Raw genomic sequence first — 15,239 nt, 5'->3', positions numbered from 1 at the left:
TTTTTTTTTTATAGTCCTGTTCTGAAATCTCGTGGGGAAAAAGGGTGGGATGTAGTAAGCAAAAAATGCGGTAATACCCCTGTTTTCGGGGGTTTTACGGCGTTTTTTTTTTTTTTTTTGTAACCGTTACCAAAAATCGCACTCTATTCCGTTTGCGAGTTGTTTACTTTGTAATGAACATCTGCATGTGAATTGACGTGTACAATTCGCATCCTATTACATTACAAATTACTCAAAACAGGCGAATTCGTCCGTGTTTTTTTTGTTTTGTTTTTTTTACTAAAAATCTCACCTATCACATCTCACCCTTAGCCTTGCATATGTTTGAACCTCCTAAATCTGCTTCATCTCTCTTGCATCCAGGTCTTTCAGAAGCTGACGGATTACACGCTGGTCCCAGCTTCCTGCACGGAGGTGTCTAAGATCGGAGGTTGCCTGTCCGCTTGCTCCATACTGATCAGCAGAAAGCTGGAGATCTGAGATCTAGGCCTCCCTGCTACCGACTGTGCCAGACTGCACACACACTGACACTAGGCTGTGGGTATACAGACAGTCCTCACAAGCGCTTAATTCAGTGGGTTTACCTCTATCATCCACATATTACACCGATATACACACACACCTGTAGCACATAGTGTGTGTCTATTACATATCTCCAGGACCTGTATGAATGTCTAAGGCTGTCTGTAGATATCAGTAGCTTTCTGAATTAAGATATTTTTTATTTCTTGGCATAGGTGGGGAGAATGTAGGCCGGTCTGGCTGTGAGATCCGTATCTGGTTATCAAGCACTGTTAAGCCTTCATTTACCGTAGTGTTCTACTTGAGTAACATTCTAGAATAGGTTACCCAGTGTCGTCTGACCCATTGTTCTTGTACAGTTCTGGGGTGCATATGGAACTTTAGAGTGAACTCTTTTTTTGTTAGGGGCTGTGATTTGACACGTGTAATGTATGAAATGGCCACTAGATGGTGCACAAGTGTCTGAATAGAAATGCGATATTCTACAATTGTCTGGGTTTTCAACCACTTTGGATTCATTTAGCCATTTCCGCCGTGACAATGCACAGACTATCTTGCTACTAATGTAGTATATTTTTAAGGGGAACGGCTAATGCTTAATTGCAAACTCTTCTGGTGCTAATTAGAGCCCATTATTTTGTGTCTGTCTTCTATCCGCCTCATCTCTTGGCCTCTGCAAAGTGCCCTTCTGTGTGTAGGTGAAAGGGATGAAGACATTTTGCACACTGAGAAAATCTATCTGAGAATTCTGTACATCTATTCATGAACAATTTGCAACCTGTGAGGCATAAGGTAACAGTGCCTCATGCTTCAGGGTTGCCACAGATAGGTGGTGAATTGATAGCTGAATATTGGTGAAGCCAAATGGCTGTCTCCTTGGGGGCAATTCAGGTTGGTTTGCAAAATCCTTCTTTAAAGGTCAAAACCATTCTGCACTGCAGGTGGGGCAGATGTAACCTGTGCAGAGTGAATTGCATTTGGGTGAGTTATTTTGTTTCTGTGCAGAGTAAATACACGCTACTTTATTGTTACACTACAATTTAGTTTAGTTTGAACACCCCCACCCAAATCTAACACTCTCTGCACAGGTTACATCTGCCCCACCTGCAGTGCAGCATGATTTTGCCCATTAAAGGAGTTTGCTTTTGCAAACCAACCTGAATTAGGCCCCTTATGTGTATCAGTGACAGGTGTTAAAGTCCTTCCTTCGGCCACAGAACTTTTTTTTTTTTTCTCTACCTCAATCCCTTTCTCTACCTCTTTCACTTCCACACACAGTTCTTTCCCACCCGTCTTCCTTCCTTCCTTAGGTTCCACAGCAGAAGGATTTTGGGATCATTGGGATGTCTTAGTCTTGCTTTCATGCAGACAACCGTAATCCAATAATAATGTATCTGGCCGCTAATATGGAGTCCGTTTGGTCTCGTCACTCTGTTCAGACTTGTCACCAGTTTTGAATGTACAAACCTTGGAGGCTGTTGAGACTTCTTGGCTGCGATCTCCCAGTGGCCAGATTGTCCCTATTGCCTGCTGGTGCTACAGCCTGATGAATAGGGGGGTAGACTTTCTGCTCTCCGTAAGTCTTCATTTATCTTGTCATATCTGAGACTTGAAAGGCTTTTCTGTCCCCCTAAATCCCTCTTGGACAAAAGGACAAATTACGAAGCTGCATCTTCTGCCGTCCCCTCAGCCGACTCCTCTACTATATGCTGGAAACTGTTTTGTTTGTTTTTTTAACCCTCTAAATTTATAAATAAACTGCTTCAAGAGAATCTGATTTGTTGCATTTTATTTTGTAAAAGGATAGATACTGTATACAATGGGCAAGGGGTGGAGGTTGGGGGTGGTTCATGGTCAGAATATAACTGGTTTTTGTTATTAGATTTCCAGTAGGTAAAAATAGGCAGGATACGGTTGCTAGGTCTATAGCAAGTAGGTCGATATGACTCCAAGGTCGACATGTAGGAAAGTCGATGTGACTGAAGGTCGACATGGGTTAGGTCAAGAGGGTCATTAGGTCGACAAAAGCATAAGGTCGACTGTCAAAAGGTCGACATGGGGGTTTCTTTTTCTTTGAGCCGACATGTGCCGACAGGCGGTATTTCATGCCCTACCATCCACTAGGGCGTGGTGGGAGAATAAAATAGTGTCTGGCGAGCGCAGTGAGCCATGCGAAATTCAGGCCAAAAAGTGAAAACCCCATGTCGACCTAATGCTTGTGTTGACCTAATGACCATGTCGACCTTAATGCATGTCGACCTACTTGCTGTCTACCCAATGATCCATACCCAAATAGGCAATAGGGGGGTATACAAACTACAGCCCGTGATTTCAAACACCGCTGGCAGAAATATAGTCCCCGTCTTGGATTCCTCTGGTCCAGGCCAAAATGTTGTAGGTCTCTCCTGCTTGATGTGGTTCTGGTGGCGTCCGTATGTGCATTGTGGCCAGTGCAGTCCTCTGGATGGCGGAGTACCAGGTGGATTCCATCCATAGATGTCAACCATTAAAGAATATAAAAAAAAAAATTCCCCAGGGCCTGGGACATGGAGCATAGCTCCACCCCTGATACCCATAAAGCCACGCCCCCATGTTTTGATTGGCCCACAGGCCAATCCGTCAAATAAAATGAATGACTGTCGATAGGTAAAAACATTGACGATCATCCATTGCGTAGTATACCACTATCAATGAGCCAGTAGTACTATGGCCATCGTATTGTGCCGGCTAGTTCATAAAGGGTCCGGCACTCTTTGTACAGCTCTGTATGGCACCTATATGGGGTTGCTGAAGATCACATTTAACAAAATAAGCAAATAAAATTTAACTAGAAATAAAATTAAATACAGTGCCACATAAAGGGTGATTGGCATGTGTTGGGTCTAAATCTTTCCAATAAACACGTTTTCCTATGTTCATATTCTTTACTAAGAAATAAACCCCGGGATGGACCTCCTCCAACTAATGTAACATCACATGATGGTTGCATACACAGTGGAATGATGTGTGTGGAATTTCTGTAAGGCCGGCTTTGGTATCAATTCCAGCTCCACATAAGATACGGTGTCCTGCAAAATAAAATGGAGGAAATATAGATATACTTGCATGGCACTGTGGTGCCACCAGAGGGCGACATTGCAGTCACTAATACTTACAGTGTCCACTGGTGGAATAGTCATGTTGGAATTTAAATTCTCTGTGAGCTGGAAATTGTCAGATCTTCCTCTGCCTGAAGCAGAAAGGGCATTTTCTATAATATAATACAAGACCATATAATATGCAGACCGTTCAAGCAGTCTTCCAGAAGTCCAGCTGAGCTCTTCTACAACTCTGAAAGCATGCAAATAGGTCACTCCAATAACCCCCCCTTTCTTCTTAATAGTGCATCCCCCCCCCCCCTAGCCTGATGCCAATGTCCCCCCCCCCCACACACACACACACTCCCTTTTATCTCTTGAAATATTATATAGATATATTTTTGTCTCTTCTTGAATAGCCATGCCTATAGGCTCCTCCATTAGAGTTTAGATATTCCTACTACAAGTTTGTAGGTATAATATGAAAACAACATCCGTTACCTCTGGCGTCTGGGCGTTGGACGGATCTTTTTCTACAAAGAGGATAAAAATAAACTTACTGTAAAAGATACATAGGTATCTACAAAGGTATAATGTAAGTACAATGGCGGTATGAGGGCACATATAGCTTGGGGTTCTGGGGTCAGGAAGCAGGTGCTATTTGGGGTAGGTCGTATGTGGTTCTGATCAGTGGCGTAACCCCCAGAGACATTGGAGGCAGTGGCCACAAGGCTTAATCTGTCAAAGGGGCCCCCAATAAAGGGATAATAGATCTCTCCACTCATTTCATAGAGATTTGCTACAGTCACTGCTGACTAACCAGCCCCCTTGTGCTTAAGAGTCTATGAATGTGGCACCTGGTTGCGGGCCGCACCCCCTAGTGACATCACTGCGGCTAAAGGTAGACGGTGGGGGTATGCGATTTTAGATTATTATTTTTTTATAATTATTACTATTTTTTTTTTTGTGTGTGTATGTTTAATAAGGAGATTGGGGAGAGCTGTGCCAGTCGCACAGAAATCACAAACTTATTATGCGGGTGGACCCTCTTTGTGCACTATTAGTATTCAATATTTTGATATGCGAGGGTGTGCTACCATAGACACATTCTGTATGTTTTATAACCCTGGAAGACCTTTTTAAGGTGGTGTTTTTTCAACTCAACTCAACTCAGGTTTTACATATATCAATGCTTGAGCACAGATGGCTAAATAAATTACTTTGGCACTAATTAAGTCAGCTGAGCTCAAGGCTGGACTGATGAGAGGATTGCATCATTTTAGGACCAGACCACTATAGACACGCAATTTGCGTCATGATGCCATGACCTGTATGGGGCCCAATGACGCAAAGGACACGACATATACTTGGTGACCGCGGTTTGGCCCTCCCCCTGCTTTGCTGCTTCCCTGCTCCCATATTATCCCATTGTGGCTGGCAGGCTCCTCTGGTGCTAGGTCTGTCCTATCACCCTCCCACTGTGTGCACATTCGGGGGATGACATAGGCCTTCTGAAACTATTCCACAGAACAATAGAGAGCAGATGTCAGTATGATTAATGACAACAAAGGTCCCTTTACTCAAATTAGGGGACATCAACTCCCTCATGTATTGTCCTAGAAATCTCAGACTCCTAGGGGTGAATTTACTACGATGACAGTTCTATGTCAGATGAGCCGTTCCTATTGGCAACCCATCAGAATCTACTTCTTATATTTTTTTAGCAACTTCTAGAAGATAATAGACAGGATCTAGAAACAGTGATATGGAATATGTCTGGATAACACTGACATCACCTGGATACAACGTATGGGTTAATGGTTACAGTTATATACCTGCATTCTCCCAGTAAGCAGCGACTTGAGGTAGTGCCAGTCACTATAAGCAGGGTGATCAGCAGAGATGCTGCAGTTGCCATTGTCAGAATAATTCTATATGAAACGGCCAATCCCGAAGCTGAAGTCTCCTCTATACCTGTAAATGACAACCAGAAGTTCCTCTGAGAGATGAACCGTGTGATAGGCCTAATCCTACCTATCAAATCACCACAGATCCAGGCCAGGCTCCTGGTCCATGACCCACCTGTGACCATGATATGTAGATGGCCAATTACACATACAAGATGGAGGAGGTCGGCCATCTTGTGACTGCATTTTTTTCGCCACACATCTATTTTATTTTTTAAGCAAATTTCCCCACAACCAAAATGGTTTCTAAGGTGCAGTCATGGCCCATCAATGAGCCGACTGGTGGGATCAGATGGCACTGGGGGGGGGGGGGGATGTATTAAACGGTGTGGGGAGAGAAAGTACCAACCAATCAGTTTCTGTCATTCTACAGGTTATGGGGCAGATGTATTAAGCCTTAAAAAGAGATGAATGTAAGGGTTATCAAGAGAGATAAACGTCCAGCCAATCACCTGTTAACTGCCATCGAAAAAAGTCAGTTAGGAGCTAATTGGCTGGACGTTTATCTCTTACATTTATCACTTTTTAAGGCTTACTACATCTGCCCCAGTGTTTGAAAAATGAGAGTTAAGGTGCCCACAGACACATCAATTATCGAATGCGTTTTGTACTTTTTAAGCACAAATTGCATCTTATGTACAATTATTGGATGGTGTTTATAGGCTTGTGCGATGCGATAAGCCCGATATTGTATGTCTAAAAAAGTACGTGCTGCACGTACTTTTTAGACTACATCTGAAATTTAACATTACAAACATGGGTTCATCACATGCATCCAAGTGCACATCTCATAGCAAGCTGGAAGAAAAATTGTATAGAACCATTGTACAGTCAAAAACGCATAGCACAGTACAATTGTAGCGTCTGTGGGCACCTTTAGGAGCTAATTGGTTACTCCAATCTTTGATACATCTCCCCTTCTGTCTCCCGGCAAGGGGGTGAAGAGATTCATAGCGCCTCCTGTCCAATTACCTGTGTCTTCCTTCTTTTCCGCTGGTGGGGCTGATGTTGGGGGTCCCGGGGGGGCTGATGTTTGGGGCCCCAGGTAATACTGAGCTCTGAGATCAGGAAACTCCTCCACTCTGCACTTCCACATGCCAGTGTTGTTCCTCTTCTTCTCCAGCCGGTACAGAGCTTTCCGCTGTCTTACTCTAGAGAGACGAACCAGGTGCTCATTTATGGTAAAGGCGAAGGTGTAGAACTGCGGAGCATGGGTGGTCCCATTCACACAGAGCTGACAGAGCATGGTTCCCTGGTCTGCTGGAGGACCTCCTGAGGAGAGGGTGAGGGAGAGAGGTGCGAGGCTGGAGCAACCTGTGAGGACCCAGAGAGGGATGTGTGAGCGGGGTTGAGGATGAAACATTCTAACTAGTACAAGAGAAGTTGCCCATAGCAACCAATCAGCTAGATTATGGCGTTGCCGGGTCCCGGATGATTGCCCGACAGTTGGCAATCTGACGATCAGTACTCCGACATCGGAATCCCAACTGTTTAAATGCCCGACAGTCTGAATCCTGACTTACAGGGGCTAATCTCTTGTGGGGGCCATGACCCCTATAGAGGGAGAACAGAACCGGTGGTGAGCACAGTGAGCATCCGAGCCTGCAGTGACGGAGTACCATCGGTTGGGATTCCGATGTCGGTATACTGACCATCGGAATCCCGACTGTCAGGTGTCACACCCACGTGACCACGCTAATAACAGTGGTCTTGTTAATGGAATGTTGTGTAGTTAAATGCAGAATATTGTCCAGCCCAGACTACAGTAAATCCAGTATATGGTACACGACTGGCACCTGACATGTACAGTATTGCTGTATATTAAGTGCTGATTTTGAATTCCAGACTCATCGGTAATTCCATGATGGATAACTATACTGTAATAAGTATCATCATTAGTTCTGTGCCTTGTGTTGTAGATTTATGCTGAACTGATTTTTGTCTGCACCTAATATTCTGTATGTTAAACTATAATTAGAGCTTTATGTTTTAAGACTTTAGATATAGTCAAATCTGACACATAATAAAAAGAAAGCTGTCAGTATACCCGGCTCTGACCCTCCTCACCTTCCGTGCGGCAATGCATCAGGAGACTGTACACCAACATGAACCAGAAGCTCTTATCTTCCTGCGTCCTTGTAGAAGTCTACGATTACAAAATACTTCTCTCTTTGTCCTCTCATTACACTTTACTCTGTTTTCCTGTTACTATGTCTATTCACCTATATGTACCCTGGCACCGTGTCTGTATTCCTTATCACCTGGCACTGTGTCTGTATCCCCTGTCCCTGTATCTCCTGTCCCCTGTCACTGTGTCTGTATCTCCTGTCCCCTGTCACTGTGTCTGTATCCCCTGTCCCTGTATCTCCTGTCCCCTGTCACTGTGTCTGTATCTCCTGTCCCCTGTCACTGTGTCTGTATCCCCTGTCCCTGTATCTCCTGTCCCCTGTCACTGTGTCTGTATCTCCTGTCCCCTGTCACTGTGTCTGTATCTCCTGTCCCTGTATCTCCTGTCCCCTGTCACTGTGTCTGTATCTCCTGTCCCTGTATCTCCTGTCCCCTGTCACTGTGTCTGTATCTCCTGTCCCTGTATCTCCTGTCCCCTGTCACTGTGTCTGTATCCCCTGTCCCTGTATCTCCTGTCCCCTGTCACTGTTTCTGTATCTCCTGTCCCCTGTCACTCTGACTGTATCACCTGTCCCATCACTGTGCCTGAATCACCTGTCCCCTGTAATTCTGTCTATCACCTGTCCCCTGTCACTGTATCTGTATCACCTGTCCTCTGTGACTGTGTCTATCACCTGTCCCCTGTCAATCTGTCTATCACCTGTCCCCTGTCACTGTGTCTGTATCACCTGTCTCCTGTCTCTGTATCTGTATCCCCTGTCACTGTGTCTGCATCTGTCTCCTATCACTGTGTCTGTATCACCTGTCCTCTGTCACCGTATCTGTATCACCTGTCCCCTGTCACTCTGTCTATCACCTGTCCCCTGTCACTGTGTCTGTATCCCCTGTCCCCTGTCACCGTGTCTGTATCACCTGTCACTGTATCTGCATCTACTGTGTCCTGTCACTGTGTCTCTATCACCTTTCCCCTGTCACTCTGTCTATCACCTGTCCCCTGTCACTTTGTCTGTATCACCGGTCACTGTGTCTGTATCACCTGTCTCCTGTCACCGTGTCTTTATCACCTGTCCCCATGTCTGTCTCACCTGTCCCCTGTCACTGTGTCTGTATCACCTGTCTCTGGTCACTGTGCCTGTTTCACCTGTCCCCTGTAACCTTGTCTGTATCACCTGTCCCCTGTAACCTTGTCTGTATCACCTGTCTCCTGTCACCGTGACTGGATCTCTTGTCCCCTGTCACTGTATCTGTATCCCCTGTCCCTGTGTCTCTATCACCTGTCTCCTGTCACCATGTCTGTATCACCTGTCCCTGTGTCTCTATCACCTGTCTCCTGTCACCATGTCTGTTTCACCTGTCCCCTGTAACCTTGTCTGTATCACCTGTCTCCTGTCACCATGACTGGATCTCCTGTTCCCTGTCTGTATCACCTGTCCCTTGTCACTGTCTGTATCTCCTGTCTCCTGTCACTGTATCTGTATCCCCTGTCCCTGTGTCTCTATCACCTGTCTCCTGTCACCATGTCTGTATCACCTGTCCCTGGTCACTGTGCCTGTTCCACCTGTCTCCTCTCACCTTTTCTGTATCCCCTGTCACCATGACTGTATCTCCTGTCCCCTGTCACTGTATCCCGTTACTGTGTCTGCATCTACTGTCTCCTGTCACACTGTCTGTATCACCTGTCCCCATGTCTGTATCACCAGTCCCCTGTCACTGTGCTTGTATCCGCTGTCCCCTGTCACCGTGTCTGTATCCCCTGTCCCCTGTCACCGTGTCTGTATCCCCTGTCCCCTGTCACCGTGTCTGTATCCCCTGTCACTGTGTCTGCATCTACTGTCTCCTGTCACCGTGACTGTATCACCTGTCCCCTTTCACCGTGTCTGTATCAACTGTCCTCTGTCACCGTGTCTGTATCCTGTCAACTTGTCCGTTTCACCTGTCCCCATGTCTGTATCACCTGTCACCGTGTCTGTATCACCTGTCCCCATGTCTGTATCACCTGTCCTCTGTCACCGTGTCTGTATCCCCTGTCCCTGTGTCTGTATCCTGTCACTGTGTCTGTATCCCCTGTCCCCATGTCTGTATCACCTGTCTCTGGTCACTGTGTCTGTATCACCTGTCTCCTGTGACTGTGTCTGCATCACCTGTCCTATGTCACCGTGTCTGTATCATCTGTCCCCATGTCTGTATCACCTGTAACTGTGTCTGTATCACCTGTCCTGTCACCGTGTCTGTATCACCTGTCCTGTCACCGTGTCTGTATCACCTGTCCCCATGTCTGTATCACCTTTCCTCTGTCACTGTGTCTGTATCACCCTGTCTCCTGTGTCTGTATCACCTGTCCTATGTCACTGTCTGCATCACCTGTCACCGTGTCTGTATCACCTGTCCCCATGTCTGTACCACCTGTCCTCTGTCACTGTGTCTGTATCACCCTGTCTCCTGTGACTGTATCACCTGTCCTATGTCACCATGTCTGTATCACCTATCACTGTGTCTGTATCACCTGTCCTCTGTCACCATGTCTGTATCACCTGTCCTCTGTCACAGTGTCTGTATCACCTGTCCCCATGTCTGTACCACCTGTCCTCTGTCACTGTGTCTGTATCACCCTGTCTCCTGTGACTGTATCACCTGTCCTATGTCACCACCTGTCCCCATGTCTGTATCACCTGTCCTCTGTCACTGTGTCTGTATCACCTGTCCTCTGTCACTGTGTCTGTATCACCTGTCTGGCAGACATGGTGCTGCAGATCCAGTCTGTCCATCGGCCTCCGTCTTGTCTGTGCTACCCCAGTTCTGTTCCTCCAGCCGCAGGAAGAGATACTGTAAGAGGCGGAATTGTCATTTTATCTGTGAAAAACAGCCCTAAAATGTAATATAATGGGAAGTCAGGCTGGCTATATACAGTATATGTACACCAAGGAAACCACAGAGGAAAAAGACAGGAATAAAGAATGTATCTGTCATTGGGTTTCATGCTCATTGCCAGGGGTTACATGCTCGTTTCCAGGGGTTAATTAATCATTGCCAGTGGTTTTTGCTTGTTACCAGTGGGTTACATAGTTGTTGTCAGGGAGTTACATGCTCATTGCCAGGGGCAGAGGCAGACCTACCATTGGTGCAGCAGCTGCAGTGCACTTGGGCCGAGGACTAAAGGACCCACCTGCCCCTGTCACCCTCTTCCTGTCACCCACTGCTTTTTTCTTTGAGACTGCCTCTCCCAGTCACCCTCTGCCTCCCCCTATCACCTCCTGTCACCCTCTGCCTCTCTCTGTCACCCACTGCCATGTTGAATATTATGAACTTGGGTTGGGGTGAAGGGGAGGGGCCAAATCATATTTTTGCACATTGGCTCACCACCCACAAGTTCCACCACTGGCCAGGGATTTACATGCTCATTGCCAGGGGCAAAATATCGGTACCGGGAATCTGTAACTTCTGGGTAGCGACATATGCTACCCAGTAAGACCTCTAGTATCTGTCTCCTCCAAGTCTACAGACATTTTTGGAGGGACATTTTCAGCAGATTCCATATGGATGGCCAGACCCATTGAAATCTGCAGAAACCATTCCCCCCCACAGAGCCAGCTCCCCTAAGCACCGCTTGGGCTGCAGTGCCATTGTTACGCCACTGAGAATGAGATGCATTATATTGTTATCCCCTTACTGTAGTGCTAATGAGCTAATGGGCTTGGCGGAGATTTGTGAAAGCATTAATATACACCACCGCCCTTCGCCGCCTGCCCGCTGCAATGTCAGCGCATATATACTGACACATGAGGCTGGCATTGTGGTGCGGTGACGGAGACCCTGTAATCGGGTCTCTGTCACCTCCTGGACGCCTTCTTCTCCCCTCATGCCGGGAACAGCTAACAGCTAAGCAGGCGCCTCCTCCTCCCCCCTGCAGCCGGAAGGACGTCCGGCTGCGTTACTAGGGGGAGGAAGGGTTTACCTGGAATAAGGTAAGCCAGAGGGAGGGGGACAGGGGGGTCGGCGGGTTGGCGTCGGGCGGCGATAGAAGCCCATAGGCTTCTATAGGGTATCGCCACCCAAAGGTGGCGATACCCTGCCCTGCGCTAACGTGGCGGCGGGGTATTAGTACATAGGAAAATGCGGTAAAACTAGGGTTTTACCGCATTTTCAGCTTAATACATCCCACCCAAAGAGAGATAAAGTACCAATCAATCAGCTCTTTGCACTTAACATTGGTATTGCAGTGATGCTAATCTGTTATTTGTATTTAACATTACCAGCAATATCCCTCTCCTCCGTGGTGTCCTCCGCTCTGTAGCTGGCAGTGTATGGCCGTTAGTGGCTATGTATGGCTGTTACTGGCTGTGTATGGCTGGCTCTGTTGCTGGCTGTGTGTGGCTATGTATGGCTGTTGCTAGATGACTGGCTATGTATGGCTGTTGCTGGCTGGCTATCTCTATTGCTGGCTGTGTGTTGTGTGTTGCTGGCACACAGCCATACATAGCCTGTGTGTGGCTATGTATGGCTGTTGCTGGCTGGCTATGTAGGGCTGGCTGGCTCTGTTGCTGGCTGTGTGTGGCTGTTAGTGGCTATGTATGGCTGTTGTGTATGGCTGGCTCTGTTGCTGGCTGTGTGTGGCTGTTAGTGGCTATGTATGGCTGTTGCTGGCTGCATATGGCTGTTGTGTATGGCTGGCACTGTTGCTGTCTGTGTATGGCTGTTGTGTATGGCTGGCTCTGTTGCTGGCTGTGTATGGCTGTTGTGTATGGCTGGCTCTGTTGCTGGCTGTGTATGGCTGGCTCTGTTGCTGGCTGTGTGTGGCTGTTAGTGGCTATGTATGGCTGTTGCTGGCTGTGTGTGGCTGTTAGTGGCTATGTATGGCTGTTGCTGGCTGTGTGTGGCTGTTAGTGGCTATGTATGCCTGTTGCTGGCTGTGTATGGCAGTTGTGTATGGCTGGCTCTGTTGCTGGCTGTGTGTAGCTGTTAGTGGCTATGTAAGGCTGTTGCTGGCTGTGTGTGGCTGTTAGTGGCTATGTATGGCTGTTGCTGGCTGTGTGTGGCTGTTAGTGGCTATGTATGGCTGTGTATGGCTGGCTGTGTGTGGCTGTTAGTGGCTATGTATGGTAGTGTGTGGCTGTTAGTGGCTATGTATGGCTGTTGTGTCATGAGCATGGCAAATTCACAAACTGCATGACTCACCCTTTAGTACTCACAGAAACCAGAAAGCGAGTGCTAAAGGGGTTGTCTCCTGTTGTTAAATGCAGCCCACAGTCTGCAAAACAATTGTTAGAAGCTGATTGGTCAGTAGTATGGGGATATGTATCAAAGCTTGGAGAGAGGTAAAGTGGAGCTCCTATCTACCATGTTACAGATCAGTTTGAACAATGACAGGAGATGATTGGTTAGTAATTTATCTCTCTCGACTTTATGCATGCCTCTGAACTGTCCCGTGGTGGTGGTGGGGGGGGGGGGGGGCAGTTGGTTGTCCTCCCTGTTACCCACCCAGCGTAGAATAGATGCTGTGTACACAGCATCTTTTTACTGAGACAGAGGGGCTGTGGGCATGGCCAGCAGCTGTCAGAGTGCTGGCCATGCCCACCACAGCGGTAAAAATGGGGGCATGGCCTCACAGGAGCACCGCAATAGTAGGCCCACCCCCTGACCATAAGGCCCCACCCCATTTCTGACCACGCGCCTGTGTTGTCTGCATGTTTCCCTCCTCCACTAGACCCAAAGTTGGGAGGTACCCTCAAGCTTTGATAGATATGCCCCTCATTGTGCTACTAGCAGTATGAGCGGTTCCAGTGAGTATGGTGAGAGCCAGATAACCGCTGTCTTCTTAAACTGGCTGCATACATTTTCCCAGCATAAATGGTTCCTCCCACTTGTCCCAAATCCCTATGTTAGCGGTACACTGCAATCAGTATTCATTAGACAGTTGTGTAATAAATAAGACGTTTTATTTATCGCCCCTGAAAATAAATCAGTCAGTTCATATTTCAACAGTTTATTTGCCCAGGTGTTGATCACCGCTGTGCGGATCATGTACAAGGGGGTTAAGCTCCCATCTTAATAAATGTCCCCCCATCATCAATCATTAATCTAAACTTCTTGAGATTATATTGATGTCTACGTTTAGAAGATATATAGGGGGCAATGAGCTTAACACTTTCTGGGATCTCTATCACCTGTCGGAAATACTATTCAGATACAGTACCCTATATAATGAAAGGCTTACGCTGCTCCTCACCTCTATGGGAGGGGGGAACTCAAGTGTTGTGCATGCCAACTGCCACTAGATGGCTCACGATGGGGCACTTTAAGTGTTGCTCTATTTGGGTGCACACGGCTTGTGTAGTTCCGTCATTTTGACGCTCTGATAACTAGTTTGCTTAGACTTTACATCATACAGTTTATTAGTGGAGTCAATGCCTCATTATGTATGTATATGTATATATTTTATATAATATAATATTATGTAATAAAGGCCAAGGAGATTACATATTTATAATACACTATATCATTATGTGTAGTTAGTTATATTATAGGAAAGAATGACTTATAATGCATACAGTGTATGAAAGAAGCTGTATCTATGGTAACCACAGGCAGATAAAACTCTCCAGATAACACTTCAATATCCCCATTAGAGTTCAGTCATTTTCGCCCAATATTTCTTGAATGGATACCAGTCAGTGGGAGGATTAGCTGGAAGGATTCATCTGCAGAAGTTCATCACAGTAATTCAGATCTGTTAAAGTAACCAGCAGAATCACTGTTAGCTGTGTATATATATAGACCCAGTGGGATATGCAAGAAAAAAAATGAACCTGTTTATTGTTACTTAAGGCCTTAATTCTGGTTGGATCGGACGGATGCCTATTTGCGGAACCGAGTGTTCTTAGCCCCGCCTTCCGTACGGATCGCTCACACCGTCCAAATGCGGTAAGATGCCGACTGAACGGACCGCAAGTGGATTTTCCATGTGAACACCTCCCCCATCTGTGGGAACCTCCCCATTATTCGATGGTCGCCGACCATCAAATGCTGGACCGAGTGCTCAGGCAGCACCGAGTGCTCCAGACCACTCGGGCATTTCTCCAAGCAAACGCAGGGATATGGTCGGGAAGCTGGCATCCGGCTATGTCATAGAGTATGTCCGCCCCCCACACGTGGGAACGCCCATGAAACGCGGGGCGTACGCATATGGTAATGAGCCCAAACAGGTCTTCACGCCCCTCTTCACCCCCTGCTCTGATGGTTCTGTACGATCATTTTCTGCACGGAACTCACGCCGCGTTCGCACATGCGCAGATACGCCTCTGCACATGCGCAAACACCAACCATCGGCTGTCCGTCCGCACTCGGAGCCATCCGACTCAATCAGAATAAGGCCCTTATTGCCAGCAAGCATACAAAATACTATTCAGCTCTAGACAGACGTGTTATCCCTTGGTTACAAGACTCCATGATTGCTGCAGTTCAAATCCACAATGTTCCACACATGTACCACAACCCTTATGTGATACCCCAAGATCCTGGGTGTCCCTACACATACTAATGGGTGTGGGTT

General features: G+C 46.9%; 2 protein-coding genes across 5 annotated transcripts in view; one reads left to right on the top strand and one right to left on the bottom strand.

Annotated features, from left to right (window-relative positions):
* The window catches only part of DDAH2 (DDAH family member 2, ADMA-independent), an 83,351-nt gene extending 81,057 nt beyond the window's left edge, over positions 1–2,294 (top strand). For both annotated transcript variants that reach the window (XM_083160052.1, XM_083160051.1), the window contains exon 7: positions 364–2,294. In XM_083160052.1, the coding sequence (XP_083016178.1) occupies positions 364–480 (117 nt within the window). In that variant the 3' untranslated portion in view covers positions 481–2,294. The remainder of the gene's footprint in view (positions 1–363) is intronic.
* On the bottom strand, positions 2,274–12,200 carry LOC146036199 (uncharacterized). 3 transcript variants are annotated; one of them, XM_083160054.1, is made up of 8 exons: positions 11,944–12,200; positions 10,419–10,516; positions 7,634–7,712; positions 6,539–6,880; positions 5,435–5,573; positions 4,101–4,132; positions 3,678–3,751; positions 2,274–3,590 (listed from the first exon to the last, which is right to left on the bottom strand). In XM_083160054.1, the coding sequence occupies exons 2-8, from the start codon at positions 10,431–10,433 to the stop codon at positions 3,495–3,497; spliced, it is 777 nt and encodes a 258-aa protein (XP_083016180.1). In that variant the 5' UTR covers positions 10,434–10,516; positions 11,944–12,200; the 3' UTR covers positions 2,274–3,494. The 3 variants fall into 3 exon arrangements, with proteins under 3 accessions (XP_083016180.1, XP_083016179.1, XP_083016181.1); XM_083160053.1 differs by having other exon boundaries at positions 3,678–3,772; positions 11,944–12,194; XM_083160055.1 differs by having other exon boundaries at positions 3,678–3,772; positions 10,391–10,516; positions 11,944–12,192.
* Between the last annotated feature and the right edge of the window lie 3,039 nt (positions 12,201–15,239).

This window comes from Crinia signifera, chromosome 9 (genome assembly GCF_055691185.1).
Source record: "Crinia signifera chromosome 9, ASM5569118v1, whole genome shotgun sequence".
Classification (NCBI taxonomy): Eukaryota; Metazoa; Chordata; class Amphibia; order Anura; family Myobatrachidae; genus Crinia; species Crinia signifera.
The sequence above is the reverse complement of the archived record's forward strand: the minus strand, read 5'-3'. Positions and strand labels throughout refer to the sequence as shown.

What these genes read in the sequence shown, in the direction of transcription:
- LOC146036199 (XM_083160053.1), bottom strand. An exon ending in CCAACGCCCAGACGCCAGAG is followed by an intron (nt 3,773 to 4,100) that starts GTAACGGATGTT and finishes ATTATATTATAG; the next exon opens with AAAATGCCCTTTCTGCTTCA. An exon ending in CTATTCCACCAGTGGACACT is followed by an intron (nt 3,591 to 3,677) that starts GTAAGTATTAGT and finishes TTTATTTTGCAG; the next exon opens with GACACCGTATCTTATGTGGA.